We start from the raw sequence: 23,817 nt of genomic DNA, 5'->3' as shown, positions 1-23,817 counted from the left end.
GATACAAGATGCCTTAATAAGTCAATTAATTAGGAGTCGTTTATTGCGCTCAGCCCAGAGGGAGGTGTCTTTCCAAATCTCTGAGCCACACATACTGGAAGTCTCCTGTATTTATACTTTTCGAGCCTCTTTGTTTGCAGATATTACAAAGGGCTCTGTGTGAGTTATTGTTACAGACAGTTGTAACCGTGAATACATAGAGTTTGTACTTGGCATTAGAATATGGGAATTGTTATCAGTATTAGTCTATTTTAGTCTATTAAATTGGATGGCTAGCTTGCAAGGTCAGAGAGTTAAGTTTATCTTTTTCTATTATTTGAAATAAAAACGAAGTCATTTTACAGAATAACAGACTGTCTTAAAGTGACAGAGTTTATAATGACATAGTTTATAGGACTAGGGACTATCTAACAATAGCAGAGAGTTTCAAACAGCAGTTGTTTATACAAGATGGAGATTGCTATGCTTCAGATACATCTTTAATCCCCTAAACCTGCCAAACACGACTCTTTCCGAGGTGGGCCATTTTCTTCTCTAGCCTCCTCACGGCCTCCTTTCGCCCACTGACTCCAGTGCCAGAATATGCTACACCTTCTCAGGTCCCTATCCTCTACATGTCCAGGTGTTTTTCCTTTTTCCCTCAACTCTTCCATTGCATGAAAAGGTGATTCTGGGTTTCCACAGCACTGGCACACTTCTCAGCCTAACACTCCACTGCACCGGGCTGTGCTCTCCCATTTCTTTCTGCGTCTGTCAGACTTGGAGGGCGGACTCTTCATACTCCTCAGCAAGTCCTTAGGGGATTAGCTGTTACAGGAAAACAGCACTGCACCGGTTCAAGCCCATTCTCTCTCCAACTGAAACTCTACAGGCAACCATCAGTTTCACTTCTGTTGTCTCTCTTCTATGGACCCTTTTCCTTCGCACTCTTTCCCCTCCCCCACCGACCATCCCCAAGGTAAGGAAAGCGAGCGCGGCCAGTCCTCCCGGAACTCCGCAGGCCGACCACTAGCCCGCCCGCCCTCCCTCCCAGGGGCCACGCTGGCGTGCTGACGTCACGCGTAGCGCCGCCGTCCGCCGTCAGGCCCCTCCGTCAGCGCCTCCCGAGATTTTTTTTGGGGGGTTCTGTTCGGGGCACCTTGAGCTCTGTTGGTACTGAAGACCAGCAGCAACCAGTACCAAAGGCGGGGCCTCGCGGACCCCTGCTTTCCCAAAGCGAGGAGACTGGTTTCCCTGAGCGACGCGCGGGCAAGCCCAGCGCCCACCCCAACGCGTTTCGCGGTCTCCATGGGAACGGCGCAGCGCGCGGGCCGGGCTGGAGGGGGCGCGCGTGCGCAGTACGCAGCGTCTGCTGGGACCCGGAGTCGTGGGCGTTTGGTCGGACAGGATGGCCCATTTCTCCGGAGAGGACCAGGCGACGCTGCAGGTGATGCTGAGGCAGCTGTTCCAGAGCGTGAAGGAGAAAATCACTGGCGCTCCCTCCCTCGAGTGCGCCGAGGAGATCCTCTTACATCTGGAGGAAACTGATGAGAATTTTCACAAGTAAAATTGCTTTTGTTGTCTTTAAGCAAACAGAACAGCTGACCCAGAAAAGTAAAAATGTAGTTGGATTAAAAAAAAAGTTCATTGATTATTGTTAAAATAGCACCCAAGTTGGAGGTTCATTATTTCATTTACCCAAATACCGAAATTATTTATTCTTTCCTTGTTTTCCAAAGCATCTGCTTGCTTTGTTTTTACTGCCGCACCAACGTATCCTAATTCTCCATTATTTGTCTCCTCGGCAACACAGTGATTAATTATAAATTATCCATGTTCTTTTAGGAATATTTCTATTATTTCAAAGTATTCCTGTCCCGATAACAAAAAACATTGAGTTCCAAAGATTCTTGTTCCTTTGCTGATCTGCTATCTCAGCGGCGGCACCAGTTATCCATTCTGAGGTCTGCAGGAATTACTGAAGTGAGGTGGTTAATTTCCTGTGCGATAGCTTACCTTTCTGTAAAGGGAGAAAGCCCATGCTCAGGTATCTGTTATGCACGTGAGGAATATAAGTGTAGTACAAGTATGGAGTCCTTTCCTTTGGGTTGGGAAGGAGTAGGGGTAGGAAGTTTAGGGAGAGAGGTACCATTTGGATATGCTTCTTTAGACACCTGTGTTTTTCTTTTGATTTTGAATCATATAATTTAAATTAAGCCATTGAATCGTATACCGCTGGTGTCTCAATTTATCAGTAGTAGTGGTATTTATACTTTCGTGTTTGCATTTTATTTTGACCTTACAGAGATGACATTTTAATTGTTTCTTGGGTGTCCTGAAGTTAGTTTTATCCTTCTCTGAAACTCCTACTCCTTTCATATATGGGCATCAGGGATCCTGGAGCCCTTTATTTAATATTTTACGCAACAGTTTGTGTTTGCTTGCAGTTTTATGGGGGAAGCATATACTTTTTCACCAGATTCTCAAAGGAGTTTTTAAAAGCGTGGAAAGAATTTTTGTTAATGTAGAGTTTCTAATTTCATTAGTGTTTCTGGTTATACATGTGGTTGTCTTTTTTTGTATTTCCATGATTTTCTTGTTTATTTCTTCATTAAATTCACTACTAATAGCTGTTATTGGATGTTAATTTCTGCTCTTTGTATTTTTTCTTTGAGAGAAACTTTTAAAACTTTTGTAATCAATGCTTAACGCATTAATTTTCAGCTTTTCTTTCTTTTTTTTAAAATGTAAGCATCCAAGGCTACACAATTGCCTATAATTATTGCTTTAGCTGTGTCAATTTTAAAATGCTTTCTTTTTTCAAGCTAAAGATGGATCATTGTGGTTCTTCTCAGCAGGCTAACAAATGTTATAATAATGTAATTTACTCTTCTTCAGCAAGATTCAATTAGATAATTAAATGCCTGCTGATTAACTTGCATAGTTAATGTTTACTATTTGCTAAAGATATTTACTTGAGACCTACCTAAATTAATCTAGACATACTCAAATTAAAAGTAAGATTTATAATCCTAACAGTAGTTGAGTAGTTTGTAGTGTTAAAAGTATAGATGGTAAAATGCATGTGTTATCTGCACTAGCCTGAGATCTGTGCCTTAGGAGGAAGGAATCTCTGTGTAGGAGATGATAGGGAGAGGAGATACTTGTCTTTGGTATTTTCATAGACTCTTACAGTCTCAGAGTTGGAAGAGATTCTAAAGGTTGATTAGTTTAGGTGCTCATACTTTCATTTGTCTTTTTTTTTTTTCTTCACTGATGTAATAACTCTCTTTGAATATTAGATGTTCTTGAGTCACTTAGCAATGTATTGCTTCCCAAAGTGTTTCATACTTCAGAATATCTGTTCTCCCATTTCCACTATCAGAACATTGCTTTCTTAAATCCACCTGCTGTTGTCATGGTATTAGCAAGAAAAATAATCTTATTCAACAGACTTACAGGGGAAGCTGGTGTCTCTAGGCTTTGGCTTTTTTGTAAGAAAATGATTGCTAAGATAATTGAGTCCTGCCCAGCCAGTGGTTGAGCGTTGACCCATGAACCAGGGCACATGCCCTGTTTAGGGCTAGATCCCCAGTAGGGGGCGTGCAGGAAGCAGCCCATCAATGATTCTCTTAGTTGACATTTAAAAAAATATATATATATTTTATTGTTTTTTTTACAGAGAGGAAGGGAGAGGGATAGAGAGTTAGAAACATCGATGAGAGAGAAACATCAATCAGCTGCCTCCTGCACACTCCCTACTGGGTATGTGTCCGCAGCCAAGGTACATGCCCTTGACCGGAATCAAACCCGGGACCCTTGAGTCTGCAGGCCCACACTCTATCCACTGAGCCAAACCGGTTAGGGCTCTTCATTGACATTTTTATTTGCTTCTCCCTCTCCCTTCCTCTCTGGGGGGGCGGTGGGGGGGGGGGGGGGAAGAGCCTGTAAGTGATGGAATTTCAGGTAGTGTAATAAAGTGGGAGAAAACGTCGTCATTTGGAGAGAAACCACAGGATAGCCCTGTCTGGTCATTTGCCCCAGAGGGCAACTGCCCTAAACTATCTGTGCCTTCCATAGCCTCTTCCATTTTTCTTTGTAAACGCTTGGCATTTTCTAAAAAGTCCAAGTTTCCCCCCTTTCTCTGAAAGTGGCAGCAAGGATTTTGAGGTCTGTGGGTGGGGAGAGAGGAAGGGAAAAGAACATTGCTTTCATCATGTGCGCATGTGTTGTGTAAATTTTTATGCTTGGACTGGCCCCTGTAAAACAGACAGCCCTGGTTTTAATCAGTTGAAGGCTGTTTAAGAAAATACTGATGAATCAAAATATCCTGGGGTCTGGCAGAAGAGGAGTGGCAGAGGCTGGGCCTTGGTGTTTGTGAAAAGCTCTCTAGGTGATTCTGATATGCAGCCATGAAATACTTGCATTTCAATGATGCTTGTATTACAGCAGTCCCCCCTTATCCCAGGAGGATATATTTCAAGACCCCCAGTGGGTTCCTGAAACCTAGGAGGGTACCAAACCCTATTGATACACTATGTTTTTTCCTATTCATACAAACCTTTTCGATTAAAGGAAGCTCTTTACAGCTTCTCTTTGGCATATCCAAATTGCGAGCATCACTATTCTTGTGCTTTGGAACCATTATGAAGTAAAATAAGTTTTACTTGGACCCAAGCACTGTGATAACTCTACAGCTAATCTGTTAACTGAGATGGCTGAGTGAGTAGTGAGCAGGGAGCCTTTTCAGTGTGGAAATGCTAGACAAAGGGAATGATTCATGTCTAGAGAGGGATGGAGCAGGAAGGCAAGCAATTCATCATGCCTCAATTTAAAGCTTATTGGTTCTTATTTATTTATTGTTTACTTATGGAGTTTTTTATTTAATATTTTTAGACAACGGTTCACCATGGATAATTGAAACGGCGGAAAGAGAAACCTCAGATAAGGGAGAACTACTGTGTAGTTTTAATTAAAAAAAAAAAAAACTTACTAAGTCTAATGATTGTAACCCTGTACCTGATATTTTGGTTTGATATGGAAGGAACACAATAATATTTGTTGAATTGGGTTTATTCTTTGTTTTACAGAAGAATCTACCAGTGAATTTAAATTAGTGAACTCCAGTGTGTTTAAGTTATCTTTGTCATTTGAGAGACCACAAACTCTAACCTTTTAAAATCATGATATCAATTATAATCATTGCTTTTTATTTTCAGTAAACACGTTTCATAAAATTATTATCCACTTTTGGAATTCTTAACCTCTCACGTTTGCTATGTTGTCTAAGTTTGAAAACTGATTTTAACGTTAGCATGAACCTAACAATATGAAGGAAATATATTAGATCGCCTGAGATAATTCTCTCTGTAAACAGAAAAGAGCCGATTAGGTGGAATTTAGGTCAGTTACCACATTCAAAATTTTCGAATGATTGAAACTTAACCTTTTCCTATTTATACCTTCACAATTGCTGTTATTCTGGCTTGGTTTTCCTCATCAGCTTGAATAATTGTAAAAATCTTTAACAACGGCTTTCCCTTTCCTTTAATGTGCATTACACATTAAAGATGGGGGAGCATTTCAAAGGTGTGAAAAGACTCCTAACACACTAAGGGTTGGGTTGGTCCCCAAATTTGTTCTCCCCTTACCTCCCACTGTGTTGTTCAGTGATTTGGGATGAGGAATTTAATTCTACTTGAAAGTAAGAAATTTGAATATGTCACAAATCTTTCTGTGCTAATACTTTTTCTGGATGTGGTTACTGAGTTCATCATATTCACTGCACTTACTTTTAAAATATTGGTTTCAGCTATGAATTTGTGAAATACCTCAGACAGCATATATGCAACACTTTAGGGTCTATGATTGAAGATGAAATGGAGAAATGGACAGCTGATCGGAATCAGGGTGAGGAATCTGGCTATGACACAGTTGTGCAGCATGTTACTAAAAGAACTCAGGAATCTAAAGAGTGAGTATGCCTACAATAATATTTTATAGTGATTTTTCTCTCAGCAGGGCTCCCTGAAAGCACTTCTAACCAATGCCCCTCCCCCCAGTCTATTTCCCTCATGGCAGCCAGAAGATTCCTTGAAACAGTGAATCAGATGGTGCCATTCTTCCACATAACACTTTCCAAAGGGTTCTCATCTCATTCATAGTAAAATCCAGTTTCTTCTGTAGCCTACAAGGCCGACCGTGAGCCTTCTGCTCCCTCTCCTACCTCATTTCTTATCATATCTCCTCTGACGTGGCTCCAGCCACACTGGCCTTGTTCTCAAGCAAGCGAAGGGATTTGTATTCACCCTTTTCCTAATTGTTTGGGTGACGTACTCCTTCACTTTTCTTTAATAGACTTTATTTTTTAGAGTAGCTTTAGCTTCACAGCAGAATTGAACAGAAGGTACATATTTCTTTCCCCTATACCCCCGGCTCCTATACATGCAGGGACTTCCCCATTATCAGCATTCCCCACGAGAGTGGTACGTTTGTTTTAATTGAGAACCTACATTGATGTATCAGTATTATTCATATTACTCATTATTACTCATAGTTTGTAGATTGCATTAGCATTTTCTCTTGGTGTTGTGCATTCTATGGGGTTTGGAAAAATTTATAATGATGTATATCTACCATGAGAGCATCTTACAGAGTAGTTTCACTGCTCTAAAAATCCTCTGTACTCTACCTAGTACCCGCTCCTTCTCCCAACCTCTGGCACCCATGGTCCTTTTACAGTCTCCACACTTTTGCCTTTTCCACAAGTTTAGATAGTTGAAACCATACAGTATGGGGCCTTTCCGTTTGGCTTCTTTCACTTAATAATATGCATTTAAGTTTCCGTGTCTTTTCATGGTTTGATAACTCATTTCTTTTTAGCACTGAGTAGTATTCCATTGTCTGGATGAACTAGTATGACATATGACACATACAATGCTGGGGATTAAAAAATATATACATACATAATGTGTATTATATTAATTTATTTATAATTACATATTATGTAAATCACATATCTATATATATAAAAGCCTAAGCAACTTTTCAACCGAATGACCAGAATGACTGGAACGACTGGTCGCTATGATGCTCACTGACCACCAAGGGGCAGATGCTCAACTCAGGAGCTGCCCCCTGGTGGTCAGTGCACTCCCACGGCCAACCTCCTGCAGTCCTCCCTCCTACCCCCCCTCTCGGCTGGCCAGGTGGTCAATGCACTCCTACAGCCAACCTCCTGCGGGCTGGTGGCCGGCCAACCTCCTGAGCCCTTCCCTCTGGCTAGTCCCTCCCCCCGGCTAAGGCTCTGGGCACCGGAGAATCTGGGTCCGGGAAGCCTGTAGGAGGAGAGTGACCCTGATGCTGACCGAGATAGTAGCAGCTTGGAGGAGGCAGAAGTGGCAAGGCAGCAACTGCCAAGAGGTAAAGTAAGCACCACCGCTATCTTACCTCTGCCACCATACTGCGCCGCTCGCCCTTCTTTCCCCGTCAGCCACTTCTAGCTCGGCCCTGCGCCTTTCCGGGCTCCCAACTGCTAATTGGCTAGAGCTCCTATGGCAGAGTGCCACCATTGGCCAAAGTCAGCTACCTATCATGCTTGGGGGTGGAGCCCTGAGAAAATGTGTGGCTGTGGTAGGACAGACAACCTGTCTGTCTGTCAACAACTCTGCCCTGGGGAGAGTGAGGCGGCCTGAGTGCGGGCAGCGAGGTAGAACTATATTTCCACCTCAGAGCATAGCTGGTGTTCAGGCCGTCTTGGGGCGCTCTGTCTGTGGTCTTTGCTTGCCGTTACCTCAGCACATCTACACAACTAGATTGGGCCTGCCAGCCAACCTCCCATTGTCCCTCCCTGCCCCCCATGCACAAATTTGTGCACCAGGCCTCTAGTTGTTCAATAATATGACTAAACACATAAGAATATATTTTAAATCATATATAGAAATTAATTACATATGTATAATAATATGTAATTTATATCATTTAAAATATATTTTAAAACCTTTAAATTTTAAAATCTCAGTCTGCTATTTCTATCCAAATCCCCCAGCATGGTTTTATTGCTTTTATGAGAGAGAGTACCTTACTTGTCCTTCCTTTGATTTATACATTTACAGTGACCTATTAACCAGAAATATAAAAAAGGAAAGTTTCTGTGCTTATTTTCCTAATTTATTACCATTATTATAGTAATAATAAATATTTGTATTGTGCTTTATATTTACAAAGGATTTTGAGATATATATTCTCAATTATTTCTTGCTATAGCCATGTAAAATAGTTAAGCTAGATTGTGTTTTTCTTAATCTCATTTGTAGTTGAGGAAAAAGAGACTTATTTATGATGACAGAGCTGGTAGGTTGTCAGGATTTTAATTCAGGTTTTCTGACTCCAAATTTAGTACTTTACTCACTATGTTTATTTAAATCTTTATTTAAATATATATGAAATTTAGAAATTTAAATGGTCAGGTCACATATTCCTCATTTGTAAAATAAAGGGGTGGACTAGATTATTTTATGGTCCAATTTAGTCCTAAAATTGTATTTCTAGTGTATTGCAGATCATAGTCTAATATAAATATGGATGCTTGAGATTTTGCACTTAATAAATGGGGAAATTTATTATAAGTTCTTTTTGAGAGTTTTAGATCCACAGTGCTGGATGGGATCTTAGAAGTTATCCAGTTCGAACTCCTACTAATTTCAGGAGTCCCTTTTCCCTCCCCCCTCCCTCCCTCCCTCCCTTTCTCTCTCTCTCTCTCTCTTTCTCTTTTAAATATATTTTATTGATTTCAGAGAGAGGAAGGGAGAGGGAGGGAGAGATAGAAACATCAATGATGGGTGAGAGTCACTGCATGCCCTGTACTGGGGATCAAGCCCCCAACCTGGGCATGTGCCCTTGACCGGAATCGAACCGGGATCCTTCAGTCTATAGGCTGATGCTCTATTCACTGAGCCAAACCAGCTAGGGCAGGAATCCCTTTTCTAACATCCCTGACAGTGGATTCTCTAACCTCTACTGAAAAGAGCCACTGACAGCTTAATTCTTACTTAGGTCTAAATTGTGGTTACAGGTGCTTATAGATAGAAAGAATAGGCAGGGGATAAGGAAGGAAAGAAAATAGAGGGAGGATAGAGAAAGAGAGAAATAAAGCATGCAAGTGTAGAATAAATAGGCTGTGTTTTGTTAGTGTGATATTAACAGATGAGTTGCTAATTACTGGAATCAGTCTTGCCTTAGATTCTGTCCAAGTAACCAGATGAATAAAACCTTCAAAATACTTGTTTTCGGGTCCCTATTAATTTTTATTACTGTCATGTACATTCTGTTGTACCAGTAGTTCTTTAAGAAAAACTGACTTAGATTTTTTTCTCTTTAGAATTGTGTTCTTAAAGGGATATTACAGTAAAAGTAGTCAGATAGTTTAATTTAGTTGAATATTTTAATTTCTGCTAATAGTCTTTTTCTTACTGAGACTGCTTTGAATTTAAGATACAAAGAAATGATGCATTCCCTGAAAAACAGCATGATGGTAGTGGTGGAATCTATGATTGACAAGTTTGAAGAAGATGAGATGCGAAGTCGAGAGAGGCAGAAAAAAATCCAAAAGGAGAAAAGCAATAGTTACTGCACAGACAATTGCTCTGACAGTGATTCATCATTCAATCAGGTGTGTTGTTTAGTTTTGTATTTATGTCTTAAGATGGTGTTTAATAAACACGAGCTTCAGTGCATGCTTTATTAGCCAGGTTATTTTTCTGCTTTCTAGTTTTAAGATTCAGAAGAAAAAGAAACAATAAAATCTAATAGTAAAGATTTAGCTCATGAAATAACATCTTCTGGAATTATATGTTCAGTGAGTGATTACACTCCATCTGAGGCATGGATGAAGGCTCAGGAAAGAAAAGGACCAAAGTTCAAGCAGCATCGTGGTTATGCCCAAGGTGCTATTAGTGCCTTCTTGTTTATGTTGTTTTATCTTTCAGTATCATTCATCTCACATTTCTGAGTACAAAACATTTTGGCTTTATGTCTTTTGAGTCTTATTATGTTCTACACACTGCAGTTGCTCAGCAAATAATAATAGTTTTCATTTGCACAAAGGTACACTGTTCTGGGACATTCAGCTCCCATTTAAATGCCCTGGGAAACAACAATTCTATATTTGCTGCCAAACCAAAATAGATCATCCCTTTCTCTTGTTCCGAATGCTTTTTTTTTTGCTTGGAATTATATTTAAAAATCATTTATAGCAGTACTTCTGAAAGTCTACTAAATAAATGGCTGTTCTGTCAATTGTGTTACAGAGTTACAAATTTTGTCAAGGAAAATTACAATTGATTTTAGACCAGTTGGATCCAGGGCAACCCAAAGAGGTACGTTTAAAGGATAACTGTCAAGTTCATCTGTATGTGTTTATATATATGACTAGTGGCCTGGTGCACGAAATTCCTGCACATTAAAAGGGGATTAATTAGAGGAAATAATTTAATATTGCTATTTGCCCTTTCTCTATAATAGAAGTGTCAGAGATGAAAGAAAATTAGTAAAATGTATATGAAAACCTTCTTCCTGTCAGAGTCTGGGGCGCACCACGGGACCCAGAGTCAAGTCCCCGCCTACCCACATGCGCCTCAAAATCATGTGAGACCCAGACCTGGCCACGCCCCCCCCATTGGGCTAGATCCAGACCTGGCCAGTCCCACCCTTGTCAATCCCCGCCGGGCAGGGGACGTAGCCTCAGGTCCCCTGGCCTGGCGCCAGGATGGTGGGCATGGCCTGAGGTCCCCCAGCCCAGACCGGGCGTGCCTTGAGGTCCTCTGTCAATCCCTGCCAGGTAGGAGACAGGGCCTGAGATCCCCTGTCAAGCCCTGCTGGGTGGGGGCCATGGCCTGAGGCCCCCCGTCAATCCCCGCCAGGTGGGGAGGCGCAGCCTCAGGTTCCCTGGCCCAGCACCGGGAGGGGGGCACAGCCTCAGGTCCCCCATCAAGCCCCACCGGCAGGGGGGTGCAGCCTCAGGTCCCCCATCAAGCCCCACCGGCAGGGGGGTGCAGCCTCAGGTCTCCCGTCAAGCCCCGCTGGGCGGGGGGCGTGGCCTGAGGCCCCTGTCAAGCCCTGCTAGGTGGGGGGTGCGGTCTGAGGTCTCCTGTCAAGCTCAGCCAGGCTGGGGGCACAGCTTCAGGTCCCCCAGCCTGGTGCTGGGGTGGGGGGCGCGGCCTGAGGTCCTCCGTCAAGCCCTGCCAGGCGGGGGGGTGCAGTCTGAGGTCCCCTGTCAAGCCCACTGGGTGGGAGGCGTGGCCTGAGGTCCCCTGTCAAGCCCTGCCAGGTGGAGGATGTGGCCTGAGGTCCCCTGTCAAGCCCTATGGGGGCAGGGGAGGGCGTAGCCTCAGGTCTCTGCTGATTGCTCGTTAAGGCTCCTTATGGGAACTTGGCTTCAGCTGTGGGTGCAGCCATCTTTGTGATGGAGTGATGGTCAATTAGCATATTCCCTCTCTATTAGATAGGATTAGAATCAGAAGCAGCTGGACTGTTTCTTTTTGAAGATTGTCTTTACTGTTATGACAATACTAGACTGATTGGCCTGCTAGACTTCTCAGTCTTGAAATGAAAGGTCTGAGTAAGGGACACTCTCCTTAGAGAGTAGTCATGGTTTAGAAGAGGAAATTTTTATTCCTAGCTTTAATTTTGAAGGGCTGAAGTTATGAGCAGTTTCCCCCCAAACATTTCCTTCACTGTTGCTTTGTATATGATATTTTAGTGATTTCTTTGAAGAAAAAAAAAATCACTAACCACTGAGAAAAACTGGCCCCGGGAAATTTTTTATTTTTATTTTTATTGATTTTAGAGAGAGTTTGAAGAGAGAGGGAGGGAGGAAGGGTGGGAGAAAGAGAGAGAGAGAGAGAGAGAGAGAGAGAGAGAGAGAGAGAGAGAGAGAGAGATGTGTGAAAGAGAGACATTGATGTGCTACTTCCCTTACGTGCTCTGTCTTGGGTTGGAACCTGAAACCTGAGTTGGAACCTGAACCTGGGTATATGCCCTGACCAGGATTCAAACCTGTGACCCTTGGGTGCTTGGGACGACTCTCCAACCAACTGAGCCACACTGGCCAGGGTGCAAGTAGGAAATTCTTAATGGTATTTTTGTCTTAAAACTTAGCTGAAAAAGAGAAATGTTTTTGGAAACTCTTCATAGTCCTCCCTAAACCATATCACAAATAAAGTTGTATTGAGGAATTCTTCTTTCTAAAACACATGTGTATTCTGTCTTTTTTACCTAAAACCTGACACCCAGTGCCTGGTTTCCTGAGGTCTCAGCTCTTGTCTCTGATTACTCACTTTTTTTTTTTTTTTTTTTTTTAAATCTCTAGGCATTGGTTATTTCAGCCGGGAAACAACCAGGTTTTGAGGGACAGGCTGGAATCAGTGTGTTATACTCACTACTTGGAGAGTGAGTGGGGGAGAAGCTTTGCCACCTTTCATAATTGGAGTAGAGCTATTATTCTCCACTGCTATCCCTTGGGTCACACTCTTTTGAGTGAATTCTGATTGGATTTTGAGAAAAATGATTAAGAAGTAAGCTTTCTGTGAAAATACAGAAATTCAATTTTGCATCATGCTGCTGAATGACTTTTTTTTTCTACCTCAGTGGTTAGAAGGTCAGAAAATCTGATGTAGCAGCAAAAACAAGTATAGATTGTTTTGGGAGAATTTCATATTTCCTGGAATGGTAATGCTTCACCATGAAAGCCTTCAAACTGTAGGACCAGCCACTCCCTTGGGGCAGCCTGTGGGACCAGCCGCTGGAAAACCTTGCCCTGGTGATTCAGTTCTGCCACCACCCTTCCTCCTCTCCGGCTTGGGAGACTCCAGGTCACAGGTCTAACACACTTAGTGTTTTTATTTTCGCTTTACATAAAATAACCCATTTATTTCTTGGTTTTAAAACATGTAGTTTTAAAAAAGAGTTCTTAAGAATCTTCTATAATAATAAAAGAGTAATATGCTAATTAGACCAGATATCCTTCCAGATGACATTCCAGATGAAGCCAGGGCTGCCAGGGAAGCCCGGGTCCCGGGTGCCAGAGGGAAGCCGGTGCTGGCAGCTGGGGGAAGGAAGGCCTACTCTTGCACGAATTTCATGCATCAGGTCTCTAGTTGTTTTATAAAAGGACATCTGATTCTTTTCAGTAGCCTCTTTAAAACAATCATCCAGACTTTGCCTTTCAATGTTTGTTAAACATTTGGAGAATTGGTCTTATTCTAGCAGCTGAGTATTAATAAAACTCCTTTAAAAAATTACAGGTCAGATATGAAGCCTTGCACATGCTGTGTTCAGCTCCGCCATCTGATGTGCTCAACTGTGAGAACTGGACCACTCTCTGTGAGAAACTGACAGTGTCTCTCTCAGATCCGGATCCTGTGTTTAGTGTAAGGAAACGCTCACAGAAATATTAAAAATAACTTGTTTTCCCTACCAGAAGCAAATGGAATATGATAATTTTCTTTAACAGTAGCTCAAATGTTCATGAAATTTCAGTTCCAGCTTTTGAACTGTTAAGAGTTTTTAAAGGAATTAACTTACTATTTCATGATTAGATTCAAAGTATGGTCAATATCACCCTTCATTGACAAATTATAGTAAACTGTTTTACCTGGTCCATTTTGTTTTATCTTGTAAAGGGATATCCAAGTATGTATCACTGTTTTTGAATTAAGAAAATTATTTTAAAAGAATTTTAAAGTGTTTTTGAAAGAGTTTGTGGTTTATTAAAATTTGAACTAAAATGATTATTTAGAATTTATTCCAAAGGATTCATAAGGATACTTATGCATTTAAGTGTTATTTAAAGATTGCTTAACTGCTTAAAAAGATAAGTTAGAAAAGCATAAAGTTAAGAGTTAGAAGATAATTGAGGTGAATCATAATGCAAATACAGAAAATTCCCCAGTTCTATGAAGTCCATAGAGATAAGTGATTGTAAAAATGATTTGTATGTAAATTCTCAGGAATACTTAGTGTCTGATTAAAAATAAGATGATATTAAAAAGTGCAGTGATTCTTGGCTATATTTAGTATTTGAATTAAATAAAAATCCTAACTATATCCTACCATCACATTTGAATACAAATTGGGTCTTTTTAGAGAGTCTTTTTCTTCATAATTTTATGTCAGTGAAGAAAAATTTGGCTTTAAATTTGATACAGCCTGTTTGTACAGAATTTTGGAGACATTAGTGCCGAGTTAAATATTTTTAACTGTTTAATCAATATGTGTTGAATACTTACAGTGTACATCATTTTAGTTCAGAAGCTGGGAACACATTGTGTCTGACTTCATAGAACTTACATTCTAGTAGAGAAGACAGTACATAAGAAAAATCTCAGTATATTTGTGTGTTTAAAATCATTCTTCCATTGCCCTAGCCATTTTGGCTCAGTGGATAGAGTGTCAGTCTGCGGGCTGAAAGGTCCCAGGTTCAATTCTGGTCAGGGGCACATGCCCAGGTTGTGGGCTCGATCCCCAGTAGGGGGCATGCAGGAGGCAGCGGATCAGTGATTCTGACTCATCATTGATGTTTCTATCTCTCTCTCCCTCTCCCTTCCTCTCTGAAATCAATAAAAATACAATTAAAGAAAAGCACTCTTCATCAACGAAGATATAATTATACTAGTAGCCCTGGGCACAAATCTGTGCACCAGTAGCTCGCCAGTAGCTTGCTGCTGCCCTCCTGTAGCTCTCCTCCCGCTGTCCTACCCTCTGGTAGCTCCCTCCACCCCTCCGCCCCTCCGCCCTACCCCATAGCTTGCTGCCCTGCCCCCTCCTGTAGCTTTCCACCGCCTGCTTGTAGCTCGCTGCCCCACCCTCTTACTGACCCGTGATCCTGTTGTTACGTGGTCGGTCATTTTGCTTCACGGTGTAATGACCATTTGCATATTACATCTTTATTATATAAGATTTGTAAACAGAAGTAGGTTGTAAACAATTGGTTTGTTATTTTTATAAGCGGGGGAAGTGTTTAATTACTTAATACCTGAATACAGTTCAACCTTACTAACACCAGAAGGTGATGTAGACTTCTGTAAAACAAAAACAAACACAAAAAACTCCAAACTTAATGATCCAGGAACTTCAACAGGGAAAAACATATTTTAGGGTCACCTTTAATATTTCAAGGCTCTCTAACAGGAAATACAATTGTAAATTTTCCTGTTTTTCTTTTACTTAACAAAGATAGGTTTTTTATAATTATTTAAAAAATTATATGACAATTTTATAAACACAGTAAGAATCCTAATGGGTCAATATAAGTGGTTTTATTTGGCCATTATAGATCACTAGGGGTCCGATGCACAAAATTCGTGCAAGAGTAGGCCTTCCTTCCCCCAACTGCCGGCACTGGCTTCCCTCTGGCACCTGGGACCTGGGCTTCCCTCATAGCCCTGGCTTCGTCTGGTAGGTCATCTGGAAGGACGTCTGGTCTAATTAGCGTATTACACTTTTATTATTATAGATTACTCAGTAAGAGTCAGTGTCAAGAGGTAAGTTAATAAAATTGGGAGAAGTTGTTTAAGAGGGGAAATGGTAGTAGAACAAATCATTTTGGAGTATAAAACAAGGCATGGTAATTGTTTCATTTGGAATTTATGCTTGATCCAAATTCATTTTTGAGTTTGATTCTATTCATATCCTACACTAAAGGATTCTTAAGGTGTAACTGACTGAAGTGTATAGTCTTTGAAGTGTGACAGTAACCCATCAATTGCTTCAACTATAAAAATAAACTTCCCAAATAATTTAATATCCTGTGTTTAGCAGGAATCTTTTGGAATTATTAGAAAATATTTTAGTAAGTTGGGTAACCATTTTCTGTAAGCATATTATGCTAATACTAGCGTTCCCGTTGCAGGAAAAATCCTGCAATAGGGTTTCCTGCTGCACTCTACCCCACCCTGCCTGCTCTCCTCCCTTGTCCCCCGCCCCGCGATCTCCGCCAGCCCCCCTGCTTTTCTAACTTCTCCGCCAGCCCCCCTGCTTTTGTAACTTCTCCGCCAGCCTGCTCTCCTTCCTTCTTCCCTGGCCCCGCCTCTGCTCCTCCCTTCTCCCCCGGCCGGCCTTCTCTGCCAGCCAGCCTGTTTTTCCCTTCTCCCCCCGCCCCGCCTCCGCTCCTCCCTTCTCCCCTGGCCCCGCCTCTGCTCCTCCCTTCTCCCCCGGCCCTGCCCCTTCTCCCCCGGCCCTGCCTGCTCAACTTCCTTCTCCCCTGGCCCCGCCTCCGCTCCTCCCTTCTCCTCCCCCCGGCTTGCTTGCTTCTCTGCAGCTTTGCTCCCTTCTGCAGCTCTTGGCTTCTTTCTATGCTGTCGCGATATGCAAATTAGCCGCCATCTTTGTTTTGATAATTTGCATATTCATCCTGATTGGCTGGTGGGCGTGGCTTGGCTGGTGGGCGTGGCTTGGGCGTAGCGAAGGTGTGGTCAATTTGCATATTTGTCTATTATTAGATTAGATTTAATATAGGTAAGGTGATTATTTTTCCCCCCAGAGTAGAACATTTGAGGCAATTTTATGTTTTCATTTAGTTGGAAGTTGAATTCCACTAACAGGGTTAATCAGATCTTATGTTAAAGTTGGTATAATTGAAATGATAGTAATGCTATCATTTTTAAGTACCTACTAGTGCCAGGTACTGTTCTTACTATACCTATTATCTCAATTAATTTACCTTGTACTAGTTTCTACTTTAAGTTTTAATAATACAAAGTTATGAAAATATATTAATACATAATACTTTTTCTTGGGAATAGGCAATATTATTAGAGTCCTACATGTCAGCAATTAAATAAAAGGCAACAAATGTTGGACTTGGAAACAGGTGTTTTTTGTTTTGTTTCTTTGACAACATTACATTGTACCTTCCTCTGTCAAACCTCACCACCCAGCCCATGACTGTATCTACTATTACCAGATTTTACAACAGTATCCTGCTGCCTTAGATTTACTATGAGTTTAGTCAGTCTTACTTTTTACTGACCAACACAAGAATGTGTCTTTTTTTATAGGTACATTCCTACACAAGTTTCTGCATGATTTATTTTTTAAGTTTTTTACTGTGTGAAAAGTGATTAATCTCTAATTTATTTCTGTAAGAATTTTGGATGCAAACCTTTTGTTTTATTTCCATAGGACCGGATTTTAAAATTCTATGCACAGACATTTACACTTTCGCCATTCCATATGACCAAGGAAATTTATACAAGCTTAGGTATGTTGTTACATCGTTTAAAAAATGTTTTTTTCTTTTATTTATATTTAAGAAAAATGGATCAGAACTAACTTTTCTTTTCAGAAAGCACTATAATTCAATGGTATACTAGTCATAAATATATTTTTTACTTTTTATTTTCAGCTAAATATTTGGAGTTATACTTTCTTTCTAGAGAAAATCATATTCCTACTGTTTCAACTGGCATAGATGTAACTAATCCTAATGTGATCCGCTTACTTAGAAAGGTATTCATTTGCTATAATATGCTTTTATCTATTTAAATAGTTCTATATTTAAAAATTCTAATTTTTTGAGAACTGTCATACACTGCTTTATAGGTTCGTCTTCTAAATGAATATCAGAAAGAGGCTCCATCTTTCTGGATTCGTCACCCTAAGAAGTAAGTCCTCTAATTTATGCCCACATAAAATATAGGAGTGTTACTATCCCTCATACATTTCAAAGAGAAAGAGTGGAGAGTGTCTTAATTTATTTATGTAATTGGGAAAGAATTCATAAGGTTTTATTTTTTAGCTTTTCGTTTTTTTTTTAAATATATTTTTTATTGTTGATAGTGTTACAGATATTTCCCATTCCCCCCCTTTACCCCTTCCTCCCGGCCCCTACTGACCCCCCCAGGTCTTCACTATCCTATTTCCCATGTCCATGGGCTATGCCTATAAGTATACAAGTTCTTTGGCTTATCTCTTCTCGTTTCCCCAACCCCATATCGAGGTCTGTCAGTCTGCCCATGGCTTTTCATGTTTTGTACTTAGCCTTGTGAATGGCTCTCTGCAGGTATCATTTTCTATCATTTTACACAAGGTGAAAAGAGGTGTTGTAGTTTCTGGTTCTTTCATTATTGGTCTCTGCTACTTTGGATAAGTTCCTTAAGTGTTCTTCAAATTTTTCCTTTTAATTTAAACATTTTTAGTATGGCTATAAGAGCAACTGTGGGTCTTGAAAAGTTAAAATTGGAGAGACAGTGTTGAAATAGAAAGAATATAAGTTTCTAAAGCAAAAAAGCCACTTACTGAAATATAACAAAAAGTTGTTTCTAAAGATTACTTAACCACTATTGTTTCATAAATATAAAGTGTATCACCAGTTTTTACATATATATACTAGAGGCCTGGTGCATGAAATTCATGCAAGAGTAGGTCTTCTTTCCCCCAGCTGCCAGCACCGGGGACCCAGGCTTCCCCGGCTTCGTCCAGAAGGACGTCCGGTCTAATTAGCATATTACGTTTTTATTATTATAGATGTGTATTTGTATGTGTATATATAGTAACATTTGTTTTTTCTTTCCCAATCTTTAAGGTACATGGAAGAAATTGTGGAGAGTACTTTGTCCTTATTATCAGTTAAACGTGATCAAAGTCATCTTGCCTCACAAAAGATTTTACATCCCATCTACTTTCTTGTATTGGTTGATGCCAAGGCTGTGTGGTTCAAAAAGTGGATGGTGAGAAAAAATGAAATAAGTTTTTATACCTTTCAGTGCATAGCTATATTTCAAAGAATAGGTAATGTTTGATGTTGGTTGTGTACTAAAAGTTATAATTATGTTTATATGTGTTAACTTATTTACTTTTTATAACAATATATGAGATAGGTACCGTAGTATTATTACTCCATTTTACAGATGCAGCAACTGAGATACAGAGACGTTAAATGACTTGTTCAAGCTTGTTATCTAGTAAAGGTTGTTTATCTTGTAAGCAACAAAGCTAGAATAGTTTTGTTTTTTTAAAATATATTTTTATTGATTTCAGAGAGAGGAATGGACAGGGAGATAGAAACATCGGGGAGAGACCTCGATTGACTGCTTCCTGCATGTTCCTACTGGAGCCTGTAACCTGGGCATATGCCCTGATCTGGAATCAATCTGGTGACCTCCTGGTGCATGGAATGACGCTCAACCAACTGAGCCACACTGGCCAGGCCAGAATAGGGTTTTGAATTCATTTGAACTTATTAAGCTGAATGACCTATCCAAATCTGGTCATCTTTAGTTTAAAAACATCAAATTTTTAAAGCAGGTATGGTAGAACATAAAGATTCTATGCTTACTTTTCTCTGACTTAGGTGATATGTCTGAAAATATTCCTTGATTTGCCTCCTCCTGAACCAGTAGTCGGGAAATGTGTTTAAAGCCTGAATGATGGTGATTTCCTATGGAGCTTACCATTGTCCTCGAACTGAAACTAATATTAAGAGTAAAGAGATCCTTATACTGTTACCTCTCTCATCTGCTGTTGAATAAGAGAGGTCTGTGTCTGGCAATAGTAGAAGCAGTGTTGGCTTATGTTCTCAGACCTTTGTCCCTTTCAACCTGTCTACTGAACATCGTATATTTGTGGGGAAGGGAAGGGCTGGCCCCAGGACTTGCCATGCAAAACAGCAATATGTTCATTTATTACTCAGCACAACAGCTTGATTGTAGGTCAACATATTTCTCTTATTAAACCTGAAAAGGATTAATGGTTTTGAAAACATTTTCAGCCAAGAGTTTAAAACACACAGGATTTGATTAATCCTCAATTAACTAACCCCCCATTTAATTAAACTCTATTCCCCAGAATTCTGATATATTCTACTTAATAGTATTATTTACTAATTTTTATTCTCAAGTAAAATGAAGAAACCACATTGAACACTAATGATATCTAATATAATTTAGGGAAATAATATTCATGTGTTTTTTCCCCTTGCTTTGTACAATGCAAATGAAGCATGTTTTAATCACATCCATATTTAGCTCTAAGGAGAGAATGAAAGATCTTTTGGCACTTTGAATCTTTTAAAAAATATGATTGGCAAAGCACGATTAAGATACTGTCCCTTCAGAGCATTTCATCGTTGTCAAATTTCTGCATATGTAGATAGTACAGTATCTTCTATAGTGTAAGGGTTGTGATTATCAACCCCCATGCCCACTTTTGTATTTTTCCTTCAGGCTGTGTCATACTCTGGTAGTCAGATTTGTTTTTTGGTGGTAGTGGTTTTAAAATAGCTTAGTATGGCCTGGGCAGTGTTGCTCAGTGGTTGAGCATCAACCTATGAATCAGGAAGTCATGGTTCAATTCCCAGTCTCAGGGCACAGGCCTGGGTTGCAGGCTCGATCCCCAGTAGGGGGCATGCAGGAGGCAGCTGATCAATGATTATTTCTCATCATTGATGTTTTTATCTCTCCCTCTCCCTTCCTCTCTCCTAAATTAATAAAAACATATTTAATATAGCTTAGTATGGAGACTGGTCACAATTGAGGGTTAGAAAGTTTTTCTACTGGTCTGTCAGTAAACCCATAGTTTTTGATATAATTTGGATTCTTGTGATTGCTGTGCTCATAATCTATTATACATAGAAAAACCAGTTTGGCACTGATTATAATAACTTGAAACTAAGTTATTATGTAATATATGGTATTATTGGAAATTATGTAAGAAAAATACATTTTGAATGGTATAGCTTGAATATTAAATTAAATACCATTTTTTCCTCTCCTAATTTTAGCATGGATATTGTAGCAGAACTGTCGTACTAAGACTTCTTGAAAAGAAATATAAATCTCTGGTATGTCTATATTTCTGTTTTTATGTTGAGACATATTATCCACAAAAAATATATGATGTAATAACTTGAATGTGCAAAGTTGAGTGATAATCAGTATTGAATAATGAAGGAGTTCCCCTTTCATGCGACTTTTAAACTACCATTGCATAAAACATGAAGGATAAAAGTAGAGACTTAAAATACAGTCAAAATAACAATTAGGAAGTACATAACTGCATAGTAGTTTGGTTGCTAAACAAGCTAGTTTGAGATATAAGCCATTTTTGAAAGTATTATGTAATTTAATTCATATCAGGTACTTATAAGGGAGTGAGTTCTATAAAGTATATCCGTGGTTTTGACTAAAAGTTGAATGAAAAACGTCAGAATGATGTATGCTTTTGCAAAAATTGATCCAAGTTAACACCAAATATAAACTAACTAGAGTCCCAGTGCACGAAATTCGTGTGTCCCTCAAAAATGTGTGTCCCTCAGCCCAGTCTGCACCCTCTCCAATATGGGGCTCCTTGAGGGATGTCTGACTGCCCGGTAGGATCGGGCCTAAACGGCAGTCGGACATCCCTCTCACAATCCAGGACTGTTGGCTCCCAACTGCTCGCCTGCCTGCCTTCCTGATTGCCCCTAACCACTTCTGCCTGCCAGCCTCATCACCCCCTAACCACTCCCCTGCCAGCCTGGTTGATGCTTAACTGCTCCCCTGCCAGCCTGATTGCCCCTAACTGCCCTCCCCTGCAGGCCTGGTCACCCCCAACTGCCCTTCCCTGCAGGCCCAGTTGCCCCCAACTTCCCTCCTCTGCTGGCCTGGTCACCTCTAACTGCCCTCCCCTGCAGGCTTGATCGCCCCCAACTGCCCTCCCTTGCAGGCCTGGTCCTTCCCAACTGCCCTCCCCTGCTGGCCTGATCGCCCACAACTGCCCTCCCTTGCAGGCCTGGTCCCTCCCAAATACCCTCCCCTGCTGGCCATCTTGTGGCGGCCATCTTGTGTCCACATGGGGGCAGCCATCTTGTGTGTTGGAGTGATGGTCAATTTGCATGTTACTCTTTTATTAGATAGGATAGAGGCCTGGTGCATGGGTGGGGGCCAGCTGGTTTGCCCTGAAGGGTCTCCTGGATCAGGGTGGGGGTTCCCTTGGGGCGTGGGGTGGCCTGGGCGAGGGGCCTGTGGTGGTTTGCAGGCCGGCCATGCCCCCCGGCGACCCAAGCAGAGGCTCTGGTATCTGGGATTTATTTATCTTCTATAATTGAAACTTTGTAGCCTTGAGTGGAGCCAAGCCTCCTGCTTGCTCCTTGCCCGCAGCCATTTTTTGGGGGATTTATTTATCTTCTATAATTGAAACTTTGTAGCCTTGAGTGGAGTTCAGGGCCCACCAGGGTGTGCGGAAAGCTTGTCTTCCTCCATTGCTGGAGAAACCCAAGCCTCCTGCTCACTCCGTGGCCGCAGCCATCTTGGTTGGGTTAATTTGCATACTCGCTCCTGATTGGCTGGCAGGCGCGGCTTGTGGGTGTAGCAGAGTGATGGTTAATTTGCATATTACTCTTATTAGATAGGATACTATAAAATTATTTTAGCAAAAATGTTTAATATTGGGGGGAGAGATCAACCAAAGGACTTGTGTGCATGCATACGAGCCTAGCCAATGGTTAAGGACAACAGGGGGGTGGGGGCATCTGTGGGGAGGGGTGTGGGATGGGAATGGGGGGATGAGGACAAATATGTGACACCTTAATCAATAAAGAAATTTAAAATAAATAAATAAAATGTTTAATATTTATTGCTGCTTAGTAGAAATATATGTAAGGGCAGTGAAAGAAATTGAAAAGAGGTCAGCAATTCAGGTAATTGTGACAAACATGAAAAATTTATTAAAATATAATAAATTATGCTAATGTGACTTTGAGATGATAAGTATGGTTTATGTAGTTAGACTCTTGAGTTTAGAAGTCAGGTGAAGGGAAAGATTCATGGAATTGTGAATTTTTGGGTGAAGGTAGTAGAGCATAAAATGAAAGAAAGAGAACAGTAATTGTTTTATGTTTGAGAATCAAAAGAATTGAGCTTCAGAAATGAGAAGAGGGATATTGAATAAAAGGAATGGAATTTATTTGTAGAGGTAATAGGTGCTTCAAAATCTTTAGACAAACTGAATTGAAATAAAGTCTTTCCACATCTCATTTCTCTCCTATTCCCATTTTAAGTGAAAATTTGTTGTTACCATATGATCATAGACTGATCTTGTTAGAATAGAGAAAGGAGAAAAAACAAAGAATGGAATGATTATTTTACCCATATGGTTTGGCATACAAATAACTCACTGTTGCTAATACAGAGGCCCTGATGGGAGTATTTCAAATATGTTTTTTATAGATTAAGTATTAAGTCTGTTTGTTGCTTGAAAAGTTAATTATGCCATCACCAATTTTTAGCCTGCAAATAGTTACATTATTATAAACAAATTTACTATTTTATTGACTTGGTCAAATATTTTATTTCCTGTACATAATGGGTCAAACTTGCATGAGATTTCAACTTAAACTTCATTTCTCTTAAAAAGCTTTCCTAAATTTATAAAATATAAAAGTATTCTATCTAATAAAGAGGGAATATGTTAATTGACCCTCACACTGTTGCAAAGATGGCAATGCCCACAGCCAATAATGAGGGAATATGCTAATTGACTGTCACACCCTCAAATATGGCTGCACCCCCAGCCACAAGATGGTGGCGCCCAGTTCCCTCAGCCCTGCCAGGGCGGCAGGCGCACGGCAAGGCCTGGGTGCGGGCCTGGCCACTCCGCGCGCCTGCCTCCGGAGTTTCCCAGTCCTCTCAGCCCCCCAGCTACCCAGGGCCAACCCGAGGTGCAGGCAAGCCTCGGATGGTGGCTGCCCAGCTGCCCAGGGCCGCCCAAGGCACAGGCAGTCCTTGGATGGCGGCTGCCCAGCCAACGCCTGAGGCGTAGGCAAGCCTTGGATGGAGGCTGCCCAGCCACCCAGGGCCGCCCAAG

The 23,817-nt window shown here is 40.9% G+C and overlaps 1 protein-coding gene across 1 annotated transcript in view; it reads left to right on the top strand.

The window, feature by feature from the left end:
* The first annotated feature begins 1,352 nt into the window (after positions 1 to 1,352).
* The window catches only part of TBC1D32 (TBC1 domain family member 32), a 122,720-nt gene continuing 100,255 nt past the window's right edge, over positions 1,353 to 23,817 (top strand). The window contains exons 1-10 of the mRNA XM_079779714.1: positions 1,353 to 1,542; positions 5,792 to 5,953; positions 9,472 to 9,649; positions 10,287 to 10,355; positions 13,281 to 13,406; positions 17,158 to 17,236; positions 17,381 to 17,484; positions 17,578 to 17,639; positions 18,560 to 18,704; positions 20,756 to 20,815. Coding sequence (XP_079635840.1) covers positions 1,388 to 1,542; positions 5,792 to 5,953; positions 9,472 to 9,649; positions 10,287 to 10,355; positions 13,281 to 13,406; positions 17,158 to 17,236; positions 17,381 to 17,484; positions 17,578 to 17,639; positions 18,560 to 18,704; positions 20,756 to 20,815 — 1,140 coding nt within the window. The 5' untranslated portion in view covers positions 1,353 to 1,387. The remainder of the gene's footprint in view (positions 1,543 to 5,791; positions 5,954 to 9,471; positions 9,650 to 10,286; positions 10,356 to 13,280; positions 13,407 to 17,157; positions 17,237 to 17,380; positions 17,485 to 17,577; positions 17,640 to 18,559; positions 18,705 to 20,755; positions 20,816 to 23,817) is intronic.

The sequence above is a fragment of the Cnephaeus nilssonii genome (assembly GCF_951640355.1).
Source record: "Cnephaeus nilssonii genome assembly, chromosome: 9".
NCBI classification, from domain to species: Eukaryota; Metazoa; Chordata; class Mammalia; order Chiroptera; family Vespertilionidae; genus Cnephaeus; species Cnephaeus nilssonii.
The sequence above is the reverse complement of the archived record's forward strand: the minus strand, read 5'-3'. Positions and strand labels throughout refer to the sequence as shown.